At 34.6% G+C, this 26693-nt stretch overlaps 2 protein-coding genes across 4 annotated transcripts; both read left to right on the top strand.

The window, feature by feature from the left end:
- LOC109830655 (charged multivesicular body protein 5-like) lies at positions 829-9607 on the top strand. 2 transcript variants are annotated; one of them, XM_020397981.1, is made up of 7 exons: positions 861-1178; positions 4085-4236; positions 8012-8105; positions 8197-8268; positions 8377-8488; positions 8636-8784; positions 9237-9607. In XM_020397981.1, the coding sequence occupies exons 1-7, from the start codon at positions 1110-1112 to the stop codon at positions 9288-9290; spliced, it is 702 nt and encodes a 233-aa protein (XP_020253570.1). In that variant the 5' UTR covers positions 861-1109; the 3' UTR covers positions 9291-9607. The 2 variants fall into 2 exon arrangements, with proteins under 2 accessions (XP_020253569.1, XP_020253570.1); XM_020397980.1 differs by having other exon boundaries at positions 829-1178; positions 8377-8784.
- Positions 11454-26442, top strand: LOC109830654. Of its 2 annotated transcripts, none has more exons than XM_020397978.1 (4): positions 11454-11600; positions 25364-25472; positions 25570-25716; positions 26189-26442. In XM_020397978.1, exons 2-3 carry the CDS (start codon positions 25379-25381, stop codon positions 25713-25715), a joined length of 240 nt encoding a protein of 79 aa, XP_020253567.1. In that variant the 5' UTR covers positions 11454-11600; positions 25364-25378; the 3' UTR covers position 25716; positions 26189-26442. The 2 variants fall into 2 exon arrangements, with proteins under 2 accessions (XP_020253567.1, XP_020253568.1); XM_020397979.1 differs by having other exon boundaries at positions 11470-11600; positions 25358-25472.

Raw genomic sequence — 26693 nt, 5'->3', positions numbered from 1 at the left:
TCGATCAATATCCTCAACGAAATCTTATGCAAACCAAACAAAGTTTGGTTAGATTTTATTTGTCATGTAAATCCTTTTTAACATCCACTGCAAACAAATAAGATTTTGAGTATGGATTTTTTGAATTCCCGTACATGAATCAAGATGCAATCCAAGAACCAAAGAAACCTTAATCGCACGTGAACATAAGAAAGAAAATGAATGTTTTATTTCCGCACAAATTCCATTCTATTTTTTACTTCATCCCACTCTTATTTAATCTGATTTCCTCATACCATACCAGACATTAGCCTTCTAAAAATGCCAACTCAAGGATGTTAAACATTAATAAAATAGTTCGGCTAATAAAAATGCTTCCTAAGGTATGAATGAGGTGGGCTATGTGCAATTTATCCCAAAATTCAAATGGAGTTCAAACCACATGAGAGTATGAGAACTCAACTAAACTTTGTTTGGATGGGGGTTTAACGAGAGGTAGATAGAGGAAGATAAATCGATTCACATTGTTTGTGAGCTTCCTTTGAAGGGAATGAGTGAAAATAGATGCGATAAAGTTTACATCCGTTGACACCCATTCTATATAATTTGGTTCCCCTCCAAATTAGGGTATAGAGAAAGTAAAATATTTTGGACCATCATGATACAAATCTAACAGCTAAAAATTAATTACCCTCCATTCTCTTTACTAAACTCTGAGGTATGATTATTAAATTTTCTTTCCCAATCATTTTCTTTTCTTTACCTTGTTTTGCCTTCCCTTCTTTTCCCTTCCTCTCTGCTCGTAAACTTTTCCCAAACGTAACATAAATTCTGGAAAAATAATTATAATTGAAAGGGTCTACTTCGGTGGGAAAAGAAACCCCCATTTATTGACGTGCCAAAGGCTGAGAGCGTAAACAGAAGAAACAAAGGAAAGCGCTTCTCTCGACGCGGACGAAGTCACGACTCCACTGCTTAAAATCTGAAGAGAGAGAAAGACCAACCCGATCCCTTTGCAGTTCGCCAATTGATCAAAAGAATCGCCTACGGTTTTCAAACCGAATTGAGAAGAAAAAGAAAGAAAGAAAGGAAGGAGATCGATCGGCGCTCTGAGATCGAAAGAGGAAGAAATGAAGAGAGTTTTTGGTGCGAAGAAGAACAAGGAGCCCCCTCCAACGATCCAGGATGCCACTGATAGGGTATTTCTCTCTCCTGATTTGCTTTATTTTTCCCGCTTAAATGAGTGGGTTTTGCTGGATCTGCTAGATTTTGGGTGAATTAGGATCAAAATTAGGGTTTCTTATGTGGAGTTATGGTGGCAGTTGACTTGAGATGCTAATATATATTAATTTGGCGGTTGATTCAGGTGTAGGTGAAGGATTTAGATGGTTAGGTATTAGGAGTTTTGCGAGTGATTGCTAATGTTTTAAAGACGCTAGTTTGGCCTGTTTGGATTTGTAGGGGGTGAAGGGGGAAACTAAGCGTGTGTTTGGGAGTTTTTGAAGGGGAATTTTTCCCCTTCCTTCCCTTCCCCTCCATTACACCCCAATTTGGGGTGTAAGAATTTGGGCCAAATTTCCCCTCCATTCCCCTCCTCTACCCTACAAAACGAAACTCCCAAACAAGGTTAAAATGAAATTTCCCTTCCCTTCCCCCTCTCTACCCTCCATCCAAACAGGCCATAAGTGAAGGGAAGGGAAGGGAAGGGAAGGGAGTTACCTTCCCCTTGGTTACACCCCAATTTGGGGTAATAATTTTTATACTATTAGGGGGTGAACCAAGGGGAACTAGGGTGAATTAACTTCACCTTCTAAGTGTTCCGGGGGTGAACCAAGGGGAACTAGGGTGAATTAACTTCACCTTCTAAGTGTTCCCAAACAAGGTGAATGGAGGTGAATGGTTCCCCTAACTTCCCTTCACCCTCATTCCCCTCAATCCAAACAAGCCCTTTTAAGGAAAAGTATGTGAACAATAGAGTATAAAAGAACAAAACCGAGGTCAAGTGAGAGGCTTGCTTGCTTTTTACAACTTATGCTGAGGGGAAAGTGGATGTCAGAGAGAAACAGAGGAAAAGGATACACATTAAGTTGTCCATACTTAATTTTCTATCTCCTCGAATAAAACCTATCGAATATTATTGACAAAAGGACTCAAAATTTATACCCTTTTCCATATATTGCACTGAGAGCATTTCTTGCATACAACTCACCCTTGACTTGGATCTCCTTTTACAACCTAGATATGCCCCAGTATTCTACCTTGTGACGTGGGAAGTTTGCATCGGGATATGCCTTTCCTGAAGTTATGTTGGATTCCTACGATGTTCAAGTGCTTATCTGTCGAACTTAATTGTCATATAGTTGTGATGGTGGTGGTGTTTACATGATGGTTACATGATTATTTTGAATTTGACACTAATTTGAGTATTTAGGCTGTATCACATGTCAGTGAAATGATACAGATTTTGTATCTTAAAACCATTATGAGTAGCTAGACAACAGTATCCAGTGAAATGTGAGAAGAGTCAAAGTGAAGAAGAAGACAACTCAAATTTACTAAAATAGGTGTTGTATAGGATAGTTTGAGAGAGGATGATCGCAATCGTGATTGCAGAAGTTTGGGGTCACTGGAATTGAGAATGACCTAGTTTGAGATGTTATTTGAGATTAAAGGGTGTACTATGTTCTTAAAGCCTAATGGAATTGGCCTAATTCTAGAATATCAAATTATTTTGCATCCAAACAGTGCGATTGGCCCAATTTTAGTAATTGGAAATCAAATAGGGGTTTCCAAACAGGCCATAAAATAGATTTTGTATAGGATCCACAAATGTGGAGCCTTAAATCTGATTTTTTCATTGAAAATACTATTAATCTCTATAAATAAATAGAGGCTTATAAAAGGGTAATGTTTGTCAGACAATTATATAGAGAATAAAATATTTAACTTTAGTCGAGTGAGAATATTACCTTCTGTTTAGAATTTCTACTGAGCAAAGTAGAAGAAATATGAGAGAGAAGAATTACAAACTCTATTCATTTATCTTTCTCACTTTTTTAGTCCATTTCAGCCTTATGTGAACTATTAGATAATAGAAACTTCGGCAGACTTACAGACATAAAATTCTCTTTTATCTTGTTTCCCCCCTTTTACATTTATTTATTTCCCCCCCTACTCTCTTCCTCCTCTAATTAAACATATCCTTGCCACTTAAGAAGTGAGTAATCAGTTTTCAAAGTACATGATTAGCAAGATGATATATCATTCAATAGCTTAGAGTCTAAATAAACTATTAAACTTTAAAATTTAACTCATCATTTCCATCATTTTAGGCACCAGTTAGTTCAACCACTAGAAGTGCAGGGATATTTTCGAGTGCCACAGCATTTCAAAGCACCCTATCATGATCCTGTACTTGTTCTTTGTAATTTTTGCGTATCCTTCTGTATGTGCATGATTTATTTGCATATTACTTGGTCATATCTAGATGTGTCTTAATTTTCTATGGATATGGATGTTTTCCACATGAAGTCAAGCAAGAATGTTTCTTGGAAACACAAAAGAAACAATGTGGATAGTATCAAATACCTTAAAGGTTTTGCATCTGTCAATATTACAGTTTTCAATCATTAGAAGACATCAGAGTTCAGCCACTGGAATGCAGCATTTTCTCGTTCTATTGCCAAACACTATACAGAAAGCACCCTGTCATGATTCTGACATGTTCTTATATTTTTAATTTTTGTTTTTGTAGACACTACTCACAGATGTATGTGTATATTCGATATATACTTTTAGCTGTATATGCATATGCATGTTGTGTATTATGTGCATGCATATATTAGACAGTGATTCTACTTTTTCTGTTTCATCCCTTAGGTTATATTATTGTTTAGAATTATGTTGGTGCTATATGTTTTTTCCCGTTTATATATCTTTGTTTACCGCTTATTATGTATATGTATTACTCTACATATTCATACGTGCATGTGTATCTATGTGCATGCTTTTGTTAGAGAATGATTCTGTTTCATGTATGGGATTACCTTATGGTTTACAATCATCTTGGTGATACTTGTTTTCAATATACTCAAAATGATTTCAGATAAATAAAAGAGGTGATACGGTGGATGAGAAGATTAAAAAACTTGACGCTGAGCTGGCTAGGTACAGAGAGCAAATAAAGAAGACTAGACCAGGTCCTGCTCAGGAGGCTGTTAAAGCTCGAGCTATGCGAGTTCTGAAGCAAAAGAAGATGTAAGTTACTGTATTACTCCCATTCTTTTGTTGCTAGACCTATTTTTCTTTGATCATTTGCAAAGTGTGCTTTCAACAAGTATGCATGTTTGTCTATCCATGAAATTGATACGAGTTAAGTCTGTTTTTCATTGAATCATTATTTCCGATATCCAATCTGTGTGTGCAATATATTAATACTCTTCGGGTATTGTCCGAGCATTTATTGTTTGTATCTGGACACCCCTCTACAACTATCATACTGTGCAGCATCCAACAGAGAATATTTCTTTGTCATCCATTTGTTCATAACTTGAAATTGGTTATTCACCTTTATTAGAACCTTCTAATTGTCAGTCTTAATAATATGGCAGATTAAACTGTGACCTGTCATGAATACTATAGTTTATTATGTATCTCTTATCACACATACATCTTATTTTAACCATCACCGTGAACAATTTGGCCTTTGTTACTGGTTCAGAGTCATAGATGAACACATATATGTCTGTTTTGTTTCAGTTGTTTGTGTGATGATTCATGGACAGAGGGAACCCTTTCATGCTTAATTTGTTACTTACTGGAGGCCTTAGATGGGTTTTATGACTGCTTTGAAGACCATCTCTGAAGTTTGAACATGAACAGCTACAATAACCAGCCTTATTGCTTATGTATAAAAGTGGAAAACGCCCATAGTTGCATGAAACCCACATCATTCCAATTCACAGGATGAGTATAGGAGCGTGGTATACTGGTATGCGACTCATTTGGGATTTGGTATGAGGGGGGTAGGTTTATATGGTACACCAGGGAATGTGGTCCGTTTTAGATTCACTTCCTATATGTAGGAATAGGAGGTTTTGCATATTGCAAGAGTCAAATTTAAGAAATATGCTAGTTGATATCAGCAACGGTAAAATAACCTTGAGAATCATGTTGCAATTAAGGTATCCATAATTTATTTTCTTAAGTTCTCTCATTTTTTTGTTTATACTTATTCTTTTCAAAAGATTTTTTTTTTGCCCCTCAAAATTTAGCTGGTTTGAAAGTCGTTGGAGTTGGTGAATTGGGCCTTGTTTCACCATGAGTACATGCCGATTGAACCCGGGCTGTGGTTTGCTGTATCATCCCATGTTCTCAACTTCTGTGGAGACACCTATTCTTCCTTTCCCTTCTAGCGTTTCTTTTTTGTCTTCTTTTCAGGACAGAACCGAGTGTACTAACTATACCTCTTTTTTGTGTATGTGTGGAGAAGTAAAATGGAGATTGTTTGTCATTGGGTTCTTAATTGGAAGAGAAGTTGGGATGGGTAAGTGAAGCGGATAATGGGTATCTTGTAGTGATATTAGGTTTAGTTGGCGAAGTAACAGGATTTGGATGAGGTGTACTGAACTAAGGATTTATTGCTTGAAGTTGTAATGTGTGCTAGGTCAAAGAAATATTTTTCTTTAAAGAGGCCTCTGCTAAATTGTCTAGTCTGAATGATGAGCTCAAATCAGATATTCTATTTGATTGGATCTGAGCATGTCTACTTTTATTTTCAAGAAATCTGGCTCAATAAAATTCAAGTGTACTCCTTCAAATTTACAGGGACTGGACTTTAGGGGACCAAACATTAATGTTTTATTTAGGCTGAATATGTCAATTCTCCTTCTATTAACTTCCAATAAACCTCAACTGTTATGGATAACAGGGCAAGCTATCAATGGTAGATAATAGGATTAGACAGTGTGTGCCATTACGTTTTGTGATGTTTAATCCCTAATTTGTGTAGGTGAATAGCAAGAGAAGACATGAATACGGTGAGAAATCTGCAGATATTTCAAGTCTCCTGGAAGCTGTTCTGCAGCCTTTAAATTACTCTTTCTATCATCTTTCCTCCTTCTTGTATTTCCTGTTGTGCACTGGTTACACAGGCTATTTGTTGTAGTCTTCTTGTCCATCTTTTTCATTAGTGGATATAAATGCCAATAGGATGAGCCTTTTATGAAGACTGAGTACCTGAAATGTATCCAAAGGTTGGTGACAAACAGAACATAGACGGAACATGGAGAGAGATTTTACTAGGACGAGCCTTTTATGAAGACTTGAGTACCTGAAATGTATCCAAAAGTTGGTGACAAACAGAAGATAGATGGAACATGGAGAGATTTAAGGATGATAATTATAAAGGTCTGTGGCATAAGCATTTGTAATTATATGGAAATGGATTTCATAGACTGGAATCACTTAACGTTTCATTGAGAATAAAAGAACTACAATTTTTAGAGGGAAATATTGTGTTAGAACTTTTCCAAACGTTGCAGGAGCATACAAAAATTTGAAATTAGAAACAAGTTGGTGGTGAATTGTTATTAAAAGTAAAAGTTTTAGTTTTTGACAGCTAATAAAGATGATCCCAGCAGTTTGGAAATTAATTCTTTGAGGAATTTATGTGGAAAGGACTAGGTGAACAAGGACAAAATAGGAAAAGAAGGTAAAATCTCTCTCTCTAATTGTCAGTTTCTTAATTCCCATGTTCATAATTTCGTACTTAAGTTACCTACCTCTACGTGTCAGCTAACTGAACCTCTCCTGGAGAAAACAGAGTTCTATTAGAAAAGAACCTAACTCTTTGGACACAATGCTAGTTCCAAGTTATTCTGGTGGGTTCCTTTGTAGTGGTGATAGCTTGGGGATCTTTTTTGATGTTTTTCTGTTTTGTTTCTCATTGTTTTTGTTTTTTGGCTATTTCTAATTGATGTCAGCCTATAAATTGACAAATATGTTGATTTTAAGTCTCTNGATCACGTCACGGTCTATAAATAAATATAAGCCTTCATCATGTTCAATTATGTAATATTTCTTAGCAAATAATAGCTAATATTGTTTTCTATAAAGTTTTTATAGACTATAAGGAAGGCTCAGGAATAGCAGTTGAATGCCAACTCTTTTTGTAAAACAAAAAGGATATGGTGATTTTGTAAAACAAAAAGGCTCAGGAATAGCTATAAACTAATTCTTAGCTTCTTATGAAGTAGCCGCAGAAAACATATTGAAATGTAGTTAGTATCTGTTGAAGCTGCAAAATCCTTAAAAAAGCATAATTTTGAAGTTTTCGAAGTTATACTTCATATAAGGGTTTATGTATTTGTGACATGAAGGTCACAAGTTCAAGGCATGTTATAGCAAACATCATTAGAGAAACTTCGCCCTCCATTGGGATGTCTTGGAAGAGCCCGCCTATATTCCCAAAATTGGGGAAAAAATTATAAAAGGGCTATTTTTGAAAGATGGTCCTAGTTCCTGACATCTTTACTTTGCAAGAATTTTTTAGTTGCATAAAATATATTTGGCACTCATCTAACTTGAACTATTTATCTTCTTCATGAGATTGAATATCTGTTTTGGTTAAAGAGATAATTCTTACAGTTACTTTCTACTGGTCTGTATATAATTTTGGTTTCTGCCTATTCATGATATTTCACTTGACATCTTCTCCTAGCTGATGCTTAGCTAGGTTCAGGTCTGAGAATGGCTTATGTTAACTTTTGCTATTTTACGAGGTTAACTTTACGTTGAGCCGTTCTTTACGTATGGTTACATGTTTTTTTTATAACAGTCTGCTTAAGATTTATGAAAAAAAGAAGCAACAAAATTGGATTTATTTATATGTAAAAAAAATGTAATGGATAAGTGTACTTATTTTTATTGCTCATGTGTACTTCGATAGATCTGCTTAGAAATTTGGATGATTTGTATATTATTCACTTCCATTATGTTGTTTCCTTGTGTACTATCTACATGCCTATCTCAGGTATGAAGGACAGCGTGATATGCTGTACAATCAGACATTCAACTTGGACCAAGTTGCCTTTGCTGCTGAGGGCATCAAAGATGCTCAACAAACTGTAAGTTTTATAAACTTTCGCGAAAGTTTTGAGGCAATGAAGAAGATTTACATTATTTTTTCACTCACTAGTTAGATCTTGTCTTTTTTAGGTGTCCGCATTGAAGTCAGCAAACAAGGAATTGAAAGGGATGATGAAGACTGTGAAGATTGAAGATATAGATGTATGCTTGAGCTTCTTGCTTGTTACTATTATCTTAGTGAACCCAGTCTTGGTAGTTTCAAAGATGATTATCTGAATATCTTTTGCCTTTGTTTTTTTGGGTGCATAGAGCATGCAAGATGAGATGATGGATCTGATGGATGTTAGCTCAGAAATTCAAGAATCCCTTGGTAGAAGCTACAATATTCCTGATGACATAGATGAGGACGATCTTATGGGTGGTAAGCTGAATTTTACTTACCCTGGAGTATTATTTTCAGATATAACCATGCATTTTATGGGCACTTTAATTCTGGATAGGAAATCGTGGTTCTTTGTTGTTACCGTGGTTTATCTTACCGTGTTGCTGCTTGTGTACGTTAATGCAGAGCTTGATGCTCTAGAAGCTGACATGGGTGCAGAGACTGAATCAGATGCCATGCCTTCATATCTGCAACCAGATACGGATCTGGATGCAGAACTCAATTTGCCTGCAGCTCCAACAGGGAATGCAGTGCAAAACAGGCCAAATGCTCAGGTATTCCTATGGCCATCTTAATTACAAAATAAATTAGGTTGCATTCAAGTGTTTTATGCTAAATATGAGTATCTGGAAAGTTTCCTCTACACTTACTGCTGTAAAAAGGATTTTAGTACTTGCTAATTATTTTGTTATGGGAATTGATCGTAGTCCTTAAAACTTTTAAGCATACAAGCCACTAACATAAGCACCACCTAAACCTTCTGTACTTTTGAAGTTTTTGTAGAGAAGATAACCATCTGTAAAATCTAAAATGTTGTGCAAAGTAAATATGACGCCTTTTAAGGTTATTACTGAAGCTATGTGCTATTCCATAAGCCGAAGTCAAATCCTGAAAACATGAGAAGAAACCCCTGCTGATAAAAATTTTTTTGCATCTTTTTCGAAGCGTAGTTTTATTAGTGCAATTTGGAGAAGCATGATATTTACTGAAATATTTTTTGTCGCAGGCTGAGGATGAATTTGGTTTACCAGCTGTGCCCAGAGCCTCTTTACGGGGTTAAGAGCAAGCGGCAGCTAGTAATGAGGTTGATGTTAATACATTCTTTTATCTGTTGTGATATAGCTCCTTGTATCCCCGCTGGATGGACAATGGCAATATCAGGCTGCTCGTCTGTGAACATGTTTTTATCTGTTCCCAAAGCTAAACTGTCATTAATGTGAGGGCATATTATTATAACCGTTTTTATGGCTTCCCGTTCCAATGTAAGCTTGTCCGCATGGTGCTCATCTTGTATGTTTATTTTGTGATTCTTAGCTTGTACAGTGTTATTATGGTGCTCGCGATTACATTAAATTTGAAAGAGACTAATCTTCCGTATCGCAATAGTTTCACTTGGGGCATTTGGTGTGGCTTGTCTGCGGTATAATGGGCATCACTGATTGCCTGTGCGATCGCTTGTTGCAGGGCGGTCCAATAATCTGGCAGCAGAACTGTTTGTTAAACAGATTAATGTTTGCCAGTTAAACCTCAATATTGCGTCAACTACTGAAACTAAGCCAGTAGAAGCTGAAGAGTGGTCTGTTGTAGCTTTATAGAAGTTGCTATCATCTTGCTGAGCGTAGTAGCTGAACTAGAAATAAAAAATTTTGATACTAAGTTGTCTGCTTTAATGGTATTGTTGCTATACGGCTATCCTTTTTCTCGGAGAACTAAGGGTTAGCGATGCCGGGGTTATGCGGGATCAGGATCAAGTAACCTGTTCTGTTTCCAAGTTGACGTCTATAACATGCTTATGAATAACGTGTTTCTTTGGCGATTGCATTCCTTGTGGTCAACGGGTGATCGTCTACCTTATTTGGCATTTCATTTTGTTGATGGCAGACTTGGGGGACTAAGGGGCTGTTTGGTTCCGGTTTTTGGTTTTTGGAAGGGGAAAGAAGGGGAAAGCTGCCAAAATGTCAGTTTTTTGGCAGCTTTCCCCCAAAATCGCCTCTATAAAAGGCGATTTTGGAGGAAAGTTGCCAAAAAACTGATATTTTTGACAACTTTCCTCCCTTTTATCGATCCAAGGGCTTTTCCCAAAATAAAGTGGTGGTTACATGCATTAATCTCTAAAAATTATGGGTGTTTTCTTGAAAGTAACCCTCAAAAATTACAAACCACCACTTAAAAAGATACTCATGATCACGCAGGGAATAAATAAATCCTAAAATTCTATTAGGATTTTTCTCAAATTAAAATAGTAGGGGTCATCTGTACCGCCACCCAAGTTCAAGCGTATTTTTTGAAATTAACCCCAACAAATTACAAGGGTTAATTTTGGGAACCCCTGAATTATGGGAGTTATTTTAGAAAACTCCTCCCTTCAACTATTCTAATTTTAGGAAACCCCCTTCCCTTTTAGAGATATTGTAGATAACCATCCCCAACTTTTAAAAATTAACATAATCCCCTCAACTAAGAGGTGCCTCAGAAAACTCCACATTATATTTATAGTTTATGAAAATACCTCTAGATGTTAAATTAAAACGTGCAATGACTGAAACACCCTTAGATTACAAAACCTGTTAGAGTTTAAAAAAAAATACTAAAGTATAATACTCAACCAGTGGAACAATCCCCACCCAAACCTGATCTTTCTATCTACAACTTCGTCTCATTGTTCGAAGACCCTAATTGCAAGTTCTTTTAATTGAAATCATGAGTAGGTACAAAAAGATAAGTTTGAAGCTTCAAAAAAGAAAATATAGTTTTAGACCTAGCAATCACGCTAGAGGAAGGGGGAGTGAGTTATTTTTTAACCGAAAAATTAAGAAGGAATACAATGGTAACTTTTTAATATCGTAGGGGTAGTATAGTATAATCATTTTGAATCACATGTACGACACTTGTTCCGTCAGATCTAATGTTGTTAGGGTAGATGGTTAAGTGAGAAAAGTTGAGAGAGGCTATGTCAAAATTTGAAAGTTAAAGAAGATTATCTACAATACCCAAAAATTAAGGAGTTTCCTAAAGTTAAAATAGTTGAGAGGGGGTTTATTAGACAACCCCGTAGCTCGAAGGGGTTTCATAAAATTAATCCAAAGTACAAAGCACCACATATGGGGTGCTCACGGTCACGTAAAGGAGTAAATAAACCGCAAATATTTTTATTCCACCAAACTCGCATGCTCGTGGGGCAAGCGACTTACTAGTAATTTACTAATTTATGATATTGTTCTAATGAATGACTGTATAATAGAGAGGGCACAAATGTCAGTTCATAAAATCTTCGTCCTTAAAATCCCCAATTAGCCCCAAATTTTCATCTCTGCATACGGCCACGTTCGATCAATCGCCGAAGAACCTCAGATCCCTTTTCTCTTCAACTGTGAGTCTAAATCTCTCCACTCCTTAGTTATTCCTATGTTTTATTGAGGATTATTGATAGTATTTCATTTTATTTTGATGCGTAAGCGTTAGATTCTGAGTACTTTAATCTTCCTAGGTTTAACTTTTTTGGAATCTCGTGTGATGGGTCTAGAATTTTGATATCCATCTTAGTGATTTTTTTCATTATTAGTTTTGCTATCAAAGGTGAAATATTGGTAGATAGTGATTGAATTCTTAGAAAGAAAGGAGGATGTTGAGTTCACGAAGGATTTGGATCTGCAGTATTTTTGGGTCTCGATAGCTTGTTTATTTGGGAAGTAAAATTATGGCTTTTACGATGATAGATCTTATGATGTGGCGCAACTTAGCCATTGTTGCGATGCTATATGATTTTTTTACTTGGTTTGAAGAGATAAATCAGGTCTTTGATAGATAAAGTCTAATGTATAGATGGTGAATATGAAAAATATCACTGTAAATGAAAAGGGAAGAAGACTTTGACAATAAGATGAGATCATCATATGTGAGGGCTCTTACAAAAATTGTAATGTTAATGAAAATGACAATGTTAGAGTGCCAGATTATAACCCTTCACTCTAATAATAAGTTCGATGTCTTGGTGTAGTGGACCGGGACTTTTGACATGGTGTTAGAGCAATTGACTTTAGGTGTAGTGGAATGGGACTTTTGACATGATATCACAAATTTAAAGCAGAATAAAGGAACATATTTTTGTATGAGTTTAGGTTTGAATCCATGAAAATGGCTTTTGCAACCCTCGCAATGACGTCTTTCGGTTGTAGTGGAACATACCTTTAAGAACAAACTATGTTCCAATCCCATGGCCAACACATTTGAAAACAGAAGTAAAAAGATAATGCTATGTGAGTCCAGATTTCAATAAAATGACTTAACCTGCGGGGACATGTTAGAATATGAACTATAACCCTCAACCCTCATCATAACTTTGGAGTTTTGTTCTAATGAAAGAGACTTTTGACAAGTAAAAAATGAAAGATCTTTACTCTTCGTTGTTTTAAAAAGCCTGTGCTTAGTTCGCCTAGGTGTACGGCTAGGCCTAGGCGGTACATAAGCCGCCTAACTAGCACCTAGCACCGAGGTGGTACTTAGGTTATCCACCTAGGTTTTGGGAGTATTTAGGAGAGAATTGTCTACTTACGTGGACTGCACTCTTTAAGCGTTGATCGTGATTTTCTATGTTGTAGCCTCCACGTCCTTCAACATCCTTCAAATCTCCAAATATGAATACCTCCACTACCGCCTTTGACCTTCAACAAAACCTTCTCGACCACCACTTAAACGAAGAAAGAAATCCGTCTAGACGCCAGTCCGACACCTAAGCTTTCTGTAACATTAACATTTACTATCAATTATTGTAATTCAAAATTAAAAAAAAAGAAAACTTCGTAAGCTCTAGATGGCGAGTCCAACGCCCTCGTAGCACTTTCTATATCCTTGTTAGTCATTATTTTGGCTATTTAGCATTTAAGTATGTATGATTTATTGTGGATCTAAGATTACTATCTATTTTTTTTTACAAATTTATATGAATTTAACACATATTTTTATCAATTATTATAATTAACTAATTTAAAAAATAGCTAAACACTTTGGCGCTGCCCAGGCGTACGCTTAGGCGTTTAGGTGCTAGGCGCTGGCTTAAAGGCCTAGTCCGCCTGGTGCATTCTATAACATTGTTACTCTTAAATCTTTGTATTTGGTTGACTCTTTTATTTGAATAAACACAATAATTTTTTCTCTATTATTTACAATATCATGTATAATGCTCTTACGTTAGACCTTGGAATGGAACAAAGTAATCATTAGTAGTTTCTTATTTGCTCTTCAAATTAGAAAGATTTCCATCTCCTTTAGGTATTCTTTTGTTCTGTGAGAGAAAGTACTAATAGCAAGTTGTACATGGATAAGTTCTATAAAAGTATTTTAGTCAATCTAATTATTAATTGTTAGTACGGCGCTTCCCTCCTCTCTGATTGCATGTCTTCTTAACTCTTTCTAAGCTTCATTAAATTTAACCTCGTGAATTGTGATTACTTTGGAAGCATATAAAATCTTCGTGTTGGATCATGCCTCAAAAATCTAGAGGTGTCTAAACTAACAATAAGACAATTATTGTTCTAATGAATGACATGTATAATGTATTTGTTTGGTGTGTTTTAAAGTTGACTTGTTTCTTAATCAAGAAGATGAATAGTTATTTTTAAGGTATGGTGGTGGTCCTTGATGTACTTATTGAATTTAGCATTTCATTCAATATTTTCATGGCTAACAATTATAATCTATACAGTTTTTTTCCTTGGGGGTTGAATTGAAAACTCTATTAGGTTATGATTCTTTTTATTATAGTCAAGTGTTTTCACAAACAGGTTAGAGAAGCTAGAGATGCTTTATTATGTTCTACTAGGAGGTGTGCCTGTAATAAAGCACTTGAATAATTCCTTGTGAGTTATGGCTAAAGTCAGTAAATAATTTCCTGTTATTTGAATTGCATATGAATCCTTTTATTGGGTGTCGGAAAGCAAATATGATCTAATGATTATTAGTTTCACTTCTTGTTTGGTTTTTCACTTATAAAATCAACTCATCTTCTATAACAACTTAACTTCTAAATGAGAATACGTACTAATAGTAAGTGATATAAGGATAAGATAATAAAGCAAAAAGCTAATGCTCGCTCCTTTGGTTTTGACTTCGAAAATTCTCCATCTCCTATAACAACTAAAATTTTCTTTGAGAAAATGTAATTGGAAGTTTTATAAGGATACGACAATAAGGAGAAAAGCTACTATATTAGTCAGTTTAATTGTGACGTTATACTTCTCCAGAGTCTTCTCTTGATGTTATGTCTTCTTAATTTTCTACCTGATTCATTAGTTATAAGTTATAAACTCTCTTATCAACTGATAATATAAACAACTAATTCATGTTCACAGAATGAAATTGCCAATCTATTTTGTTATAGAAATTGCTTTGCCTATTGCCTTATTATCTGCAAACATATACTGGCATACTAGTAGAATTTGGGTATCCTTGACGGGCATTGCACGTTTTCCTGTCTAAAATGTGTATTCTTGATGGGTTGCTGTCAAGAATACCCTATCGGTAAAAGTCCCGTCAAGGAAGAAACATTCTTGATGGCAGCCTGTCAAGGATGCATCCTTGATGGGAACAACATCCTTGATGACATTGCCGTCAGGGATGTTTATCCTTGACGGGTGGCCGTCAAGGATAAACAAGGATGTACATAATTTGAAAAAAATTTCTTGTGAATTAGGTTTTTTCCTGTATATACAACAAATATCCTATACATAAATATTTGAATAAAAAATATACTCAAAGACATCAACAAACACAATAATCTCATCATAATTGTCAAAACAAACCACATTACCCACTCAAGTCATCCATAAATCATACATACATATCTCTCATACAACCGAGCAATCACCACCACAAACAAGTCTAAGATGTATAAAATACTACTAATGGTGCAAATGCAAAGTATATATATCTCCCATACATGTCCAAGATACAAAATGATATAACTTACTAATTGTGGTCTTCCTCCTCATTTGTGTCCTCATCCCCCTTTTCATAGGAGGTTCTACTCGTACGAGTTGTGCTCCCCATAGCATCAACTGCACACTAACAACAAAATAATTCGTATAAGAATTACACAAAGTACATGTGCAACACTACTTATATGCACACTTGTCAACATAAAGGCTAGAAATTTGGTATTAACCATAAAGTCCATATATATATATATATATATCTATCAAAAAAAAAAAAAAAACAAAATTTAAAAAAAAAAAAAAAAAAAAAAAAATTAAAAAAAAAAAAAAAAAAAAAAAAAAAAAAAAAAAAAAAAAAAAAAAAAAAAAAAAAAAAAAAAAAAAAAAAAAAAAAAAAAAAAAAAAAAAAAAAAAAAAAAAAAAAAAAAAAAAAAAAAAAAAAAAAAAAAAAAAAAAAAAAACAAAAAAAAAAAAAAAAAAAAAAAAAAAAAAAAAAAAAAAAAAAAAAAAAAAAAAAAAAAAAAAGAAAAAAAAAAAAAAAAAAAAAAAAAAAAAAATTCTATCATATCTTACTATCTAATATATTATATATATATATATATATATTATATATATAATATATATATAATATACTATATATATATATATATATATATATATAATATATATATATATATATATACTCACGTACTGGCCAATCTGATCAAAGCACACCAAAAAATGATCATATCCCAACATAATTATTCATGATCTTATTTTAATTGGTTAGAATCCAAGAAAGTAAAGTGCATGAGGTATCAAGGGTTGTCTAACTTTGAATCAGTATATCAATTATCCGGTGAAAGTAAATCACTACATATATAGTTTTCATGCATGACAGTAAAGAGAGGGAGAGTAGATGCAACAGAAATCACTACTATTATACTTTGTTAAGGAAAAAAAAGAATAGCAGCAACATAGGATATTGAGATGGCAGTCAACTTGTCATGCACTGGTGGACAAGGGAACAACCCAACTTGAGTGTAAATTCATTATTGAAACTATTGAACTCTGGCATGCTTCTCATTATGATGATTCACTATCCAATCATTTTCATCCTAAACTGAAACTTTAAAAAAACTCACCAAGGCAATGCAATGGTCCAAGAGGATAGAATTCCTATTTCATTATATATACATTTGCATATTTCTCATGTTCGCGCTAATCTTAGAGTAAATAGTATACAGACAACCAGATGATCAGTTAACAGAATACATCTAGTTCCTCTCACATGCAATTAGAAACCACCACAAATTGTGAGTTAAAAAAAGAATGTGGTACTACTATAATGAAAGCTAAAATTGCATGACACAATAAATCACAGCACAAACTTTTCAAACAATGAACTATAATGGACAAAGCAAAATAAACATATACCTGTCCACTAGTATGTACGCTAGTTTGTCCGCTAATGGTAAATGCCTTTTGAGAGGCGATAAATTCCATAAGTGATATTTGCAACTAAGTTGAAATTTTACGTTTACAACATTTCATGATGTGTGTGGAAACCATCCCATACGATGCAGTAGAGTGGACTACTCTCATGCACTCCATAATATCCTCCCACTCCTTGGAAATCTGACCATCCAAATATCTCTTCGCCGACGAAATAAGCTGTATATCGACTGCTGTGTGCAATCCTTCTGTGACATGTCTGGTGATGTCATTGAGGGCATACTAGAAGGCGACGTTGACATCGAGGACTGGAATGATGTGGACAGCCACTAAGCTCCTACACTAAGTGGCTCCTGACTTTGTCATACAATCTCTGCATATGTATTATCCAACACTTTCTAAAAACATAAAAGATCAAAATAAAATTTAAATTATTAGGTACATAGATAATGTCAACGACACATCATAACTTGAACTCACTTATTCATAAAATAAAATACCTATATATCATTAATCATCTGCAACTTTTGCTTTTTTTTAAAATTGGAATCATACCCCTTCTTTATTGTAGCAAAAGTCCTCTTATGTAGTTCAGGAAGCGGGATAAAAGAGGAGTTCTGAGATTTACATATTTCTTCATTAATATTGGCTGTGGAATAAATATTGTTTATAGACAATAGAAAAATGCATAATATTTATATTGTCATTCTACAATACTACTTCGTAATCTGCGCAAATGAAGTAGTCCCAGTATGGTGATCATACTCCTTTGCGTCTCCGTTTTCTTTGTTTCTCTTATATTTTTCCTTCAACAAGTACAACGATAATATTACATTAATATATAATAATCAATTTGAATAATGTAACTAAATTAAGATTCACTTTGTGTTTTTCTTGGCTCCACAATATCATAAGTGTAGCGAGATATTCTTTGTCAATTCTCTTATTTCGCTTGTAGAACCTCTTCCAATTCTCTTCGTATGTCTCAAAGCATTTCTTTTTTATGTCGTGTCTCCATTCCCTAAGGGCATGTTTGAACTTTCCATCATGCCTAAATAAAAAATCCCATGCCACGAGATTATCTTCGATATTGAAGTATCTTTGCAATTTGACATTTATATAAGTAGGACAATCGACTATAAAAGTAAAAATAAATGAAAGGGAGAAAGTAGTTTAGTTTTAAATTACCTAACAATCTCTATATACACGTTCCAAGGAGTGAGAAGGCAGCTGCTCGAGTTCGAAAAATGGGTTTGCATGATAACTCCTCTGTGCTAAACACCCAATATATGAAGTAAACTGATTAGCCCATTCATTGGTAGGAAGCCAGTTTCTTTTTTACCTTAAAATGACACGAAAGCCATATGGTGATAATTTCTTTTTGAGCTCACTTCCCTTACTTTCATTCTTCTTGAAAACTTCTTTTACTACAAAGCCAAAGAGAAAAGCTAATGTATTAGTAACTTAAAAGTGGAAAATTATAAGTCTATCATTTGAGAGTGATAGAGTAATCAACATGCACATGCACAGAGACATCATGCACACACATGGTAACAATGGCATAAATTCACATAAAAATATCTATTGGTAACTAAGAGATATTTTGACTAAGTGTGGGTTGTAATTATGTATATTTTGACTAAGTTTTAATTTGGACCATGGCGTTGCATAAGAAGATTTTAGTTCTAACTTAAGATGCTTGTGATTTTCAGAGAACACGCGGCTTTAAAATTTGGTGTCAAATGTTACATTTGTTAGGGGCTGTGAGAATATTATTAATGTAAACAATGACATGAAATCACATAAAACATCTATTGGTAACTTAGAGATATTCAGAAATGTATTAGTAACTTAGAAGTGGAAAATTATAGTTCAATCATTTGAGAGTGATAACGAGTAATCATTATTTTTTAGCTTTTAATTGCATTTGAGAAAAACCAACCAATGTTATAGATAACGGATAGCGTCATGTAGCGGTGAGGCATCGTTAAGGCTATTTCGGGCTATTACGACAAAATAACGGTAAAAAGCGTAAAGTCAAATAGCAGTCTAATCCAGATATGTATAAATACTAAAAAAATTAAAAAAAATCTAAAAAATATAAAAGTACATATTTAATGATTTGAAGAGATCCTAAACATGAAATAGATATGTAACCATCACGTAATACCGAAAATGACTGGAGGAGTCAAAAGTCGTTGTCTTCGAGAAGAAGAGCTTAGTAGTGACAGGACTGCCCTAAGAGGAGCTTACGGTGAAGGAGGTGAGATGAAGTATCAATGTAGGTGCTAGAAGCTATAAGAGGCGACGGGAGTATGCTGAAAACCATAGGAGACGGTGGAATGCAATGGTCAATGATTGAGTTTAATTTTAAAAAAATAAGTCTCAAACCGCTTTTAAATAGCAGTCAAAAAATAAATTTCAAATGCAATCGCTCATTATTTACCGTTATGACACACTATTGACCATTTTTACGAACAGACATATTCCGCAATATGTCACCGTTATTGCGCGATAACGTAGCGGGCGATAGCGTCGCGGGAAGGGACCGCTAACGCTATTAGCGTCGCTATTGCAGGGTTAACCGCTATTTATAGCAGTGAAACCAACAAATGTTAGTTTTGCGAATTTATAAGATTAAAAAATATTAAATTTACCAGATCTTCGATCTATTTCAGCTTTTGTTGCTGTTATTATATCATTAATTAGCGGCTTCCAGGCATCCCACTGTCTTTGTGTCAACAGGGAACGAGGGCTGCTCACTCTCGCCTAAATAAATAAAACAAAGAGTCAGTATATATGCATATATAATTAAATAATAAATATATTAATAATAACTATAACAAGAGGCGATGTTAGCTCTACCTCAGAGGGTGGATCTACCCTAGAAGGTATCTGTGCTGATTCAGCTGAAGAACTTGAGATATGCAAATTTGACAGTGGGCAGTCATCACTAGGGCTATGAAATAGCCTCCTACTCAAATCTTTAGACATCTACATATTGAATGTTTAATATGCAAAACAAAATATAATACATTCATATGCAATTTATATTAGACAAGTGAAAAACAAGATATTGCAATAATATACATGTAAGTTACACAATATCAAAACATCACGAGAAGTTACATTCAAACACTACATCCAACTATTTTTATCCTATTATAACATTTGGAATGACAATCCGAGTTGTGTTGGAGCATCCAGATCAAACACTATGTTCTGCGGATAAGATAATTCTTCGACTGATGCATCTAGCTCATTGAAATTATCTATATAGTTCACATCAGCATCTTCATTGGTAGAAGGCTAAATATAAGCTCTAGGATTCTTACCTAAAATGACCCACTCGTCTTTAACCTCAAGATCTTTCATGTAGAAGCATTGTCCTACTTGAGATGCAAACATGAGCTTATCATCACTATCAATATGTTGATTGAGATTGACAATTGTAAATCCATAGAAATCCTTTTGCTTCTTTGCAAAACACCTGCGAATTATAAACATAATGTATTTGCATTCATTTGGATAACCATACCCGTAGAACATCTTCACGACATCTTCTAACTGATCGTAATATATATTACTTTCTACTAGATTTTGATCAGTCCTATTTAAAAAACATTCTCGTGAGAAGGTCACCATAACGCCACTATTCTAGGTTACCTTCGTATCATTAACCTCTATTGTATGAAATTTAAAGTCATTCACACGATATCCACCATATTGGTTTACTGCATAGTAAGGAGGCTCTGCATGAAGCTTTACTTCAGATATTTGATTATCACCCACAAGTTTTCGAATCTAAAATCAATATTGATAAAACATTAAAAATAATATTTACACGATTTATTTGTTCAAAATTTAAACATTGTTAAATTTAGTAAACTTAATTCATTTTTGATTCAACCAGAAAATTCCTTCATATATCTTGCTTTGATGTCGTGTGTTGATGTGCCACCGGTTATTTCATTCTTTAGCTTTTCTTAATGCTACCTATTAATACAACAAATAAGTTTCTATTATCAAATTTAAATTAATTAACTAAATATCATTAAATATATTTTAAGTGTTAGTTACCTTCGATATTCAGAGAAGATTTCCAAACTGTTTAATACGTATGCATGAGCTTGATCTAGCAAAAAGTTAGAATGCTCTTTGTTTAGCCCATGAGGGTAAAGAGTTGTGTTATCGTTATTATCAGCACGTGTTTGAAGTCCAGTTTGTACTGTCCTCATATAACGACCGACAAATAATAGACATTTGCTAGCTACATAATTTTTAGCAATTGAACCCTCTGAACGAGCTTTATTATGCACTTGGCGTTTTATCAAACCCAAACATCTAAAAGAAGTGAATGACAAATTATTAGGTAAAGATGTAAATAATGACTAATAAAAATTTATTAATTCCAAAATACTAACCTTTCTATTGGGTATATCTATCGATAATAGACAGGCTCCGTTAGTGCAACCTCCTCTACAAGATGTTGTGTAAGATTGATCATGATTGTAAAAAATATGGAGGAAAGAGCAAGTCCATTTCGCAAAGTGTTTCTGAAACAATTTCTCCAAGTCTCAAAGTCACAAAGATTTACAACTTTAGAGTATAACTTCTTGAAAAATCCACAGAAATCAATTATAACATTCATTGCTTTTTTATCATGTGTCATGTTGCGAAGTGCCATCGGGAGCAATTGATGAAGGACATGGTAATCATGAGTTTTATGTCCTAATAGCTTTCTCTCTTGCACTTGGACATTGTTTGAAATGTTCGTAGAAAAACTCTCCGGCAACTTTATTAATTTAAGGACTTGACAAGATATTTGCATCTCTGTCTTCGACATTGTAATACGATACGCAGACAACTCGTACTTATTATGTCCAGCAATCTTCTTCAGTTGCAGTTCTTCTCTGATGTTCAATGCAATTAGATCTTCTCGAGCTCGCAGATCATCCTTTGATTTATTACCATCTTACATTAATGTTGACACAAGATTATCACATATATATTTTTTATGTGCATGACGTCCAAGTTGTGTCATATTTTTAGCTCTTTCCAGTAAGGTAGTGGAAAGAAAATATTGAATTTTGTCCAACTTGCTGGCAACTTTATAGCTTTGTTCTCATCATTCACTCTTTGTGCTGATCTCTTTTGTTTCACTTCCCTTTTGAATGGATGCAAGTTTCTTACTTTGAGTAATCGTCTTTTGAATAATGTTTTTTGCCCAAATTTGATTTTTTGTTAGTTCCCAAGCAAATGCACAATTTGATCTCCAGTTAATGAACAAGATGCATCCCTCTTCTCAACAGTCCCACTAAAGAACTTGCTCCATCTTTTTGTTCTCTATTTGTGCTTCTGATCTAACGATCTTCTCTTAAACTAATAGCAAAGCTTTCAGCATGTATTGCAAATGAAGATCTTTAAATTCAGAACCACAAATTGGACAAGCATATGTCCCCTTCGTAGACCAACCACACGGATTGGCGTAGGTTAGAAAATCCCTTCATTCGGAGCTGTCTTAACTCATCAATTAGTGGCTCTGAAAAGATATCTATGTCATTGCCCGATGCATGTTTTCCTGGTATCAACAATGAAAGGAGCATATATGGTTATTTCATACAAAGGCAAGTGACAAATTATAAGGCATTAGTACAACAGACCATGTAGGCGAACCCAAACTCATAAGCCCAAATGGATTGCATCTATCGCTAACTAAGCCTAATCTGACATTTCTGCACTCATTTGCAAACTAAGAAAAAATCTGGTCTACATGCTTCCACGCTTTTGCATTAGTTGGATGTCTGACTTTACCTTCATCTGTGTTCCATTTGCCACCTCATACTCCTAGCAGTGTATATTTATATACAATCTCTGCATCTAGGTATTAAGGGAAAATGGGTATGTACCTTTGCTGGAATCTTTTTTGTTTAAGCACAGTCTTTGTTCGATGTTTATGTTGAATGGTTTATGCGTTGTACCCACCAATGTTATCGATAGCGGATAGCGTCGCGTAGCGGTGAGGTATCGTTAAGGTTATTTAAGGCTATTACAGTAAAATACTGGTAAAAAACGCAAAGTCAAATAGCGATCAAATTTAGATATGTATAAATACTAAAAAAAAGAATAAAAAAAAAAAATCTAAAAGTACATATCTGATGATTTAAAGAGATCCTAAACATAAATAGACATATAACCATCACGTAATACCGAAGATGACTGGAGAAGTTAAAGAGTCGTCGTCTTCGAGAAAAAGAGCTGAGCGGTGAGAGGACCGTCCTAAGAGAAACTTACGGTGAAGGAGGTGAGAGAAAATATTGAGGTAAGTGCCAGAGGTTATGAGAGGTGGCGGGAGTATGCCAAAAATTACAGGAGACGGTAGAATGCAATGGTCAATGGTCGAGTTTAATTTTAAAAAATAAACCACAAACCAGTTTTAAATAGCAGTCAAAAAGCGGATTTCGTATGTAATCGCCCACTATTTACCGTTATGACACACTATTGGTCGTTTTTACAAAAGGAAAGCGCATATTCCGCAATATGTCATCACTATTGGGCGATAGCGTAGCGGGAAGGGACCGCTAACGCTATTAGCGCCGCTATTGTGGGGTTATTTACCGATATTTATAACAATGGTACCCACCGTGATAATCCACAAGTTGGACAATCCTGAAGGTCTTTGTTATCCTTATAGTAAAGGATACAATCATCAAGGCATGCATCGATCTTATTATAGTCAAGTCTTACAGTAGAAACAATCTTCTTCGCCTTAGAATATTTTTTTGGTATGCTCTCTTCTCCTTTCGAAATTACTTTTCGCAACAATTTAAACAACATATTAAAATATTTATGTGTCATTCTACTAAGGGTCGTTATACGTAAAAGTTGCAATATAAATGATAATTTAATGAACTAGGTGCAACTTCATACAATTTTTGTTGTCTTATATTAGCTTCATCATCCGAGCCAAGTTCTTGGGATTGTTCACATCTTCAACATTTTCTACAACTTCAGCATCTTCAACATGTTCAGATTCATCTATAGTAGGTATAGGTAACATATCAGCAAACATTGTTCATGTATCATCTACCATCCTATCATTGGATGTACCTATGTCAGCAAACATTAGTATAATTTAAGTAATTTGTTCAATTAGGGTTATTAGAAGTATGATTAGGGTTAGTAAAGATAAATTAGTTTTATTAAAGATAAAATTAAGGTAAAAGTCAATTTAATTAGAGTTCTAGACTTATTGTAATGTTATTAGGGTTTAGGATGAGGATAGTTCTTGTTATATTTATTAGGTTTGAATTAGAGTTTTAAAGTTAGGGATTGAATTAGGTTTAAGGTAATTAGGGCTTTGAATTTGAGTAGTTTAAACAAAATAAAACAATAAAACATAATAATTACTAAAAAGTAAAATTTAACATGAAAAATTCTTAGAGGATAGGAAGAGGAGGCGGCGACAACGACGACCACAACCCACGAGCGGTGAACCCACGAGCGGCGACAAGCGATGGTCGGCAAACCACGACCATAACCCACGGACGAGCGATGGTGGCGACCACAACCAACGAACGAGCTGCGGCGGTGGACCACGCCCCATGGACAACGATGACGACGAAAGCAGTCAATGGTCGGCGCTCGGCAGTCGAAGACGGCGACGGTCAGGTGGGTTTTGAGTGGAGAAAAAACAGAAACAAGAGAAAAGAGATGAGTGAGAGAGGAAAAAAAGATAAGATTAGACTTGATTTTGGGTGAAAAAATTAGGGGTAGTCTCCCACCATTTTGTTATTGTGTGTCGAAGACATCTGTGATGGGCCCCCATCAAAGATATTGAATTCCTTGTCAAGGATGTTAACATCCTTGATGGCGACATCCTTGGTGGCTAATAGCCGTCAAGGATTCCCAAAACTCTACTAGTGGCAGTAGTCTTTCTTTCTTAAAATATCTATGATATTTCTATTGAGCGAACTCCATGTTACCTGATTACTTCTAATCTGAAGCCGTACTTGTACCTAACACGTAGCCGTAACCGTGCCCAAACTCCTTGCATACATGCAAGCATTTCTTCGGGCATGTACTTAATTATACCCAACACGTTTAAATTTAAAACACTTGTCATCTATTTTTCCAACATATATCCTATACTTCAAGTCCACTTCTTGAAATTTGTTGGACATAGGTCATGTTCTGAATTATGAGTATGAATGGTTGTTTGGATATCTAGCTCAAAAACTAGTGATTTTCCAATTTATAATCTACATAATAAAAGAAACATAAGATATTATGGAAAATTTAATTCTTATCCTTGTTCTCATATAAAATATTAATTTTAATATAAAATCATATGTGTATATAAATATTTATATAATCGTGTCCCTGTACCCTCTTATAAATTTTCTGTTTTCTGTACCCGCATTGGTACCCATACCCCTGCAACATAGAATGAGCTCTATGTGATGTTTAGTTATGATATGATCTTAAATAGGTAAAAGGGTGAGAATATAAGGAGAATACGAAGAGGATATTTTGGGATTTGAATTTGGGTAATGGGCATCTGATGCATGTAGTTAAGAAACATTAAAGACCATGCCCCACTTTTTGGATTTAAAGACCATCCAAATATAATAACTGTATATAGATGGATTAATTTTTAACTTTTACTATTTTCTCTTCCGTACATTTTCTTTATATCTTGCCATCGCCTAGCGTTGCATTTCACGCTCCATCTTTCATTGTCGTAAGTTACATTTCTATGTAGCTGCAGGTTTAGAGGTTTAAGATGACAACAGCAAAGATCATTGGAGCTCTTGCAGGATCCTTTGTAATCGCATATGTTTGTGATACAACAATTTCTGATAAAAAGATCTTTGGAGGTCAGCTTTACTGCTACAAAATACTTGCATTTATTGAAATCTTGTTAGAATTTATAACTAAGAGAGGCCTAAAAGTACAATCTCCCTTTATAAACAGGTTCCACTCCGAGCACTATCACTCAAAAAGAATGGTGGGAAGAAACCGATAAAAAATTTCAGGCTTGGCCTCGAACTGCTGGACCTCCAGTCATCATGAATCCTATTAGTCGACAGAACTTCATTGTTAAATCATCTGATGCTTAAGGTTCAAATATCAAATCTTAACCCTGTAAATTTTTTCCTTGGAAAAAGAAAGCCTGCAAATTTTTAGTTGCGTCTTTCTCCACCAGTATATATTAATGTTAATCGCAAATCCACTCTCCGTACTAAGAGTTTGTAGCCACTGATATCCCCTGAACTTTTCTAGCACTTATACCCCCTGAACTCCTTGCGACATTTTTTCTCCTATTTGGTTTGACATGCCACATGGGAACCAGGCGGTAATACTTGCTGTTCACTTTCAGTTTAATGCAAAAAACTGTAATTCGTGCTCTAAATTGAGGTTAAAAAATAATGTCATTTGAGAGTATAAGTGCTCTGAGAGTGTAAGTGCTCATATAATAGTTTAGGAGTTGAAGTGGCTAGACCACCAAAGTATTAGAGGATCTATCTGTGATCAACCTTATATTATTTATTATATAGCTTAATAAACTCTATTTCTCCCATATTTTTGTCAGGTGTGAGGGGGTTCTTTTTCTCTGGGGATGTTGCTTTGATAACTTTCAAGTTTCGATCAGAAGAAACATAGTTTTTATTACTTATGTTTGTTTAGTGGGATTACACTGTAATAATATGCAAGTTTTTATTACTTATGTTTGTTTAGTGGGATTACACTGTAATAATATGCAGACATTTTAGTTTTTACATGCAACTATTGCTACAATGAAAATTTTATTTTGTTAAGTACCGCACACATGAATTTTTCGTGCCAGTTGAGCAAAAATGCTTATCTGTTGTGCTGTAGACTGTTTGTAGATCAAGGTGATGGATTCATGTTTTGTTATTGATGATTGCAATGAAGCTTGTGTTCTTTGTTACAACAACAAAGCCTTTATCTGAATTTTTTGGGATCTGCTACATAGATTCTATTCTTCCATTCAATTCTATTTATCTCGTCCATTAAGCTCTTTTAGGTTCGTTTCTTAACCTCTTTGCTTCATCAATTATAGTCTCATCTCTTTA

This window comes from Asparagus officinalis, chromosome 2 (genome assembly GCF_001876935.1).
Source record: "Asparagus officinalis chromosome 2, Aspof.V1, whole genome shotgun sequence".
Taxonomy (NCBI): Eukaryota; Viridiplantae; Streptophyta; class Magnoliopsida; order Asparagales; family Asparagaceae; genus Asparagus; species Asparagus officinalis.
Note: the sequence above shows the minus strand (reverse complement) of the source record. Positions and strands in the feature narration are given on the sequence as shown.

What these genes read in the sequence shown, in the direction of transcription:
- LOC109830655 (XM_020397980.1), top strand. Translation starts at nt 1,110, where the DNA reads ATGAAGAGAGTTTTTGGTGCGAAGAAGAACAAGGAGCCCCCTCCAACG. An exon ending in TCCAGGATGCCACTGATAGG is followed by an intron (nt 1,179 to 4,084) that starts GTATTTCTCTCT and finishes AAATGATTTCAG; the next exon opens with ATAAATAAAAGAGGTGATAC. An exon ending in TCAAAGATGCTCAACAAACT is followed by an intron (nt 8,106 to 8,196) that starts GTAAGTTTTATA and finishes TGTCTTTTTTAG; the next exon opens with GTGTCCGCATTGAAGTCAGC.
- LOC109830654 (XM_020397978.1), top strand. Translation starts at nt 25,379, where the DNA reads ATGACAACAGCAAAGATCATTGGAGCTCTTGCAGGATCCTTTGTAATC. An exon ending in TGATAAAAAGATCTTTGGAG is followed by an intron (nt 25,473 to 25,569) that starts GTCAGCTTTACT and finishes CTTTATAAACAG; the next exon opens with GTTCCACTCCGAGCACTATC.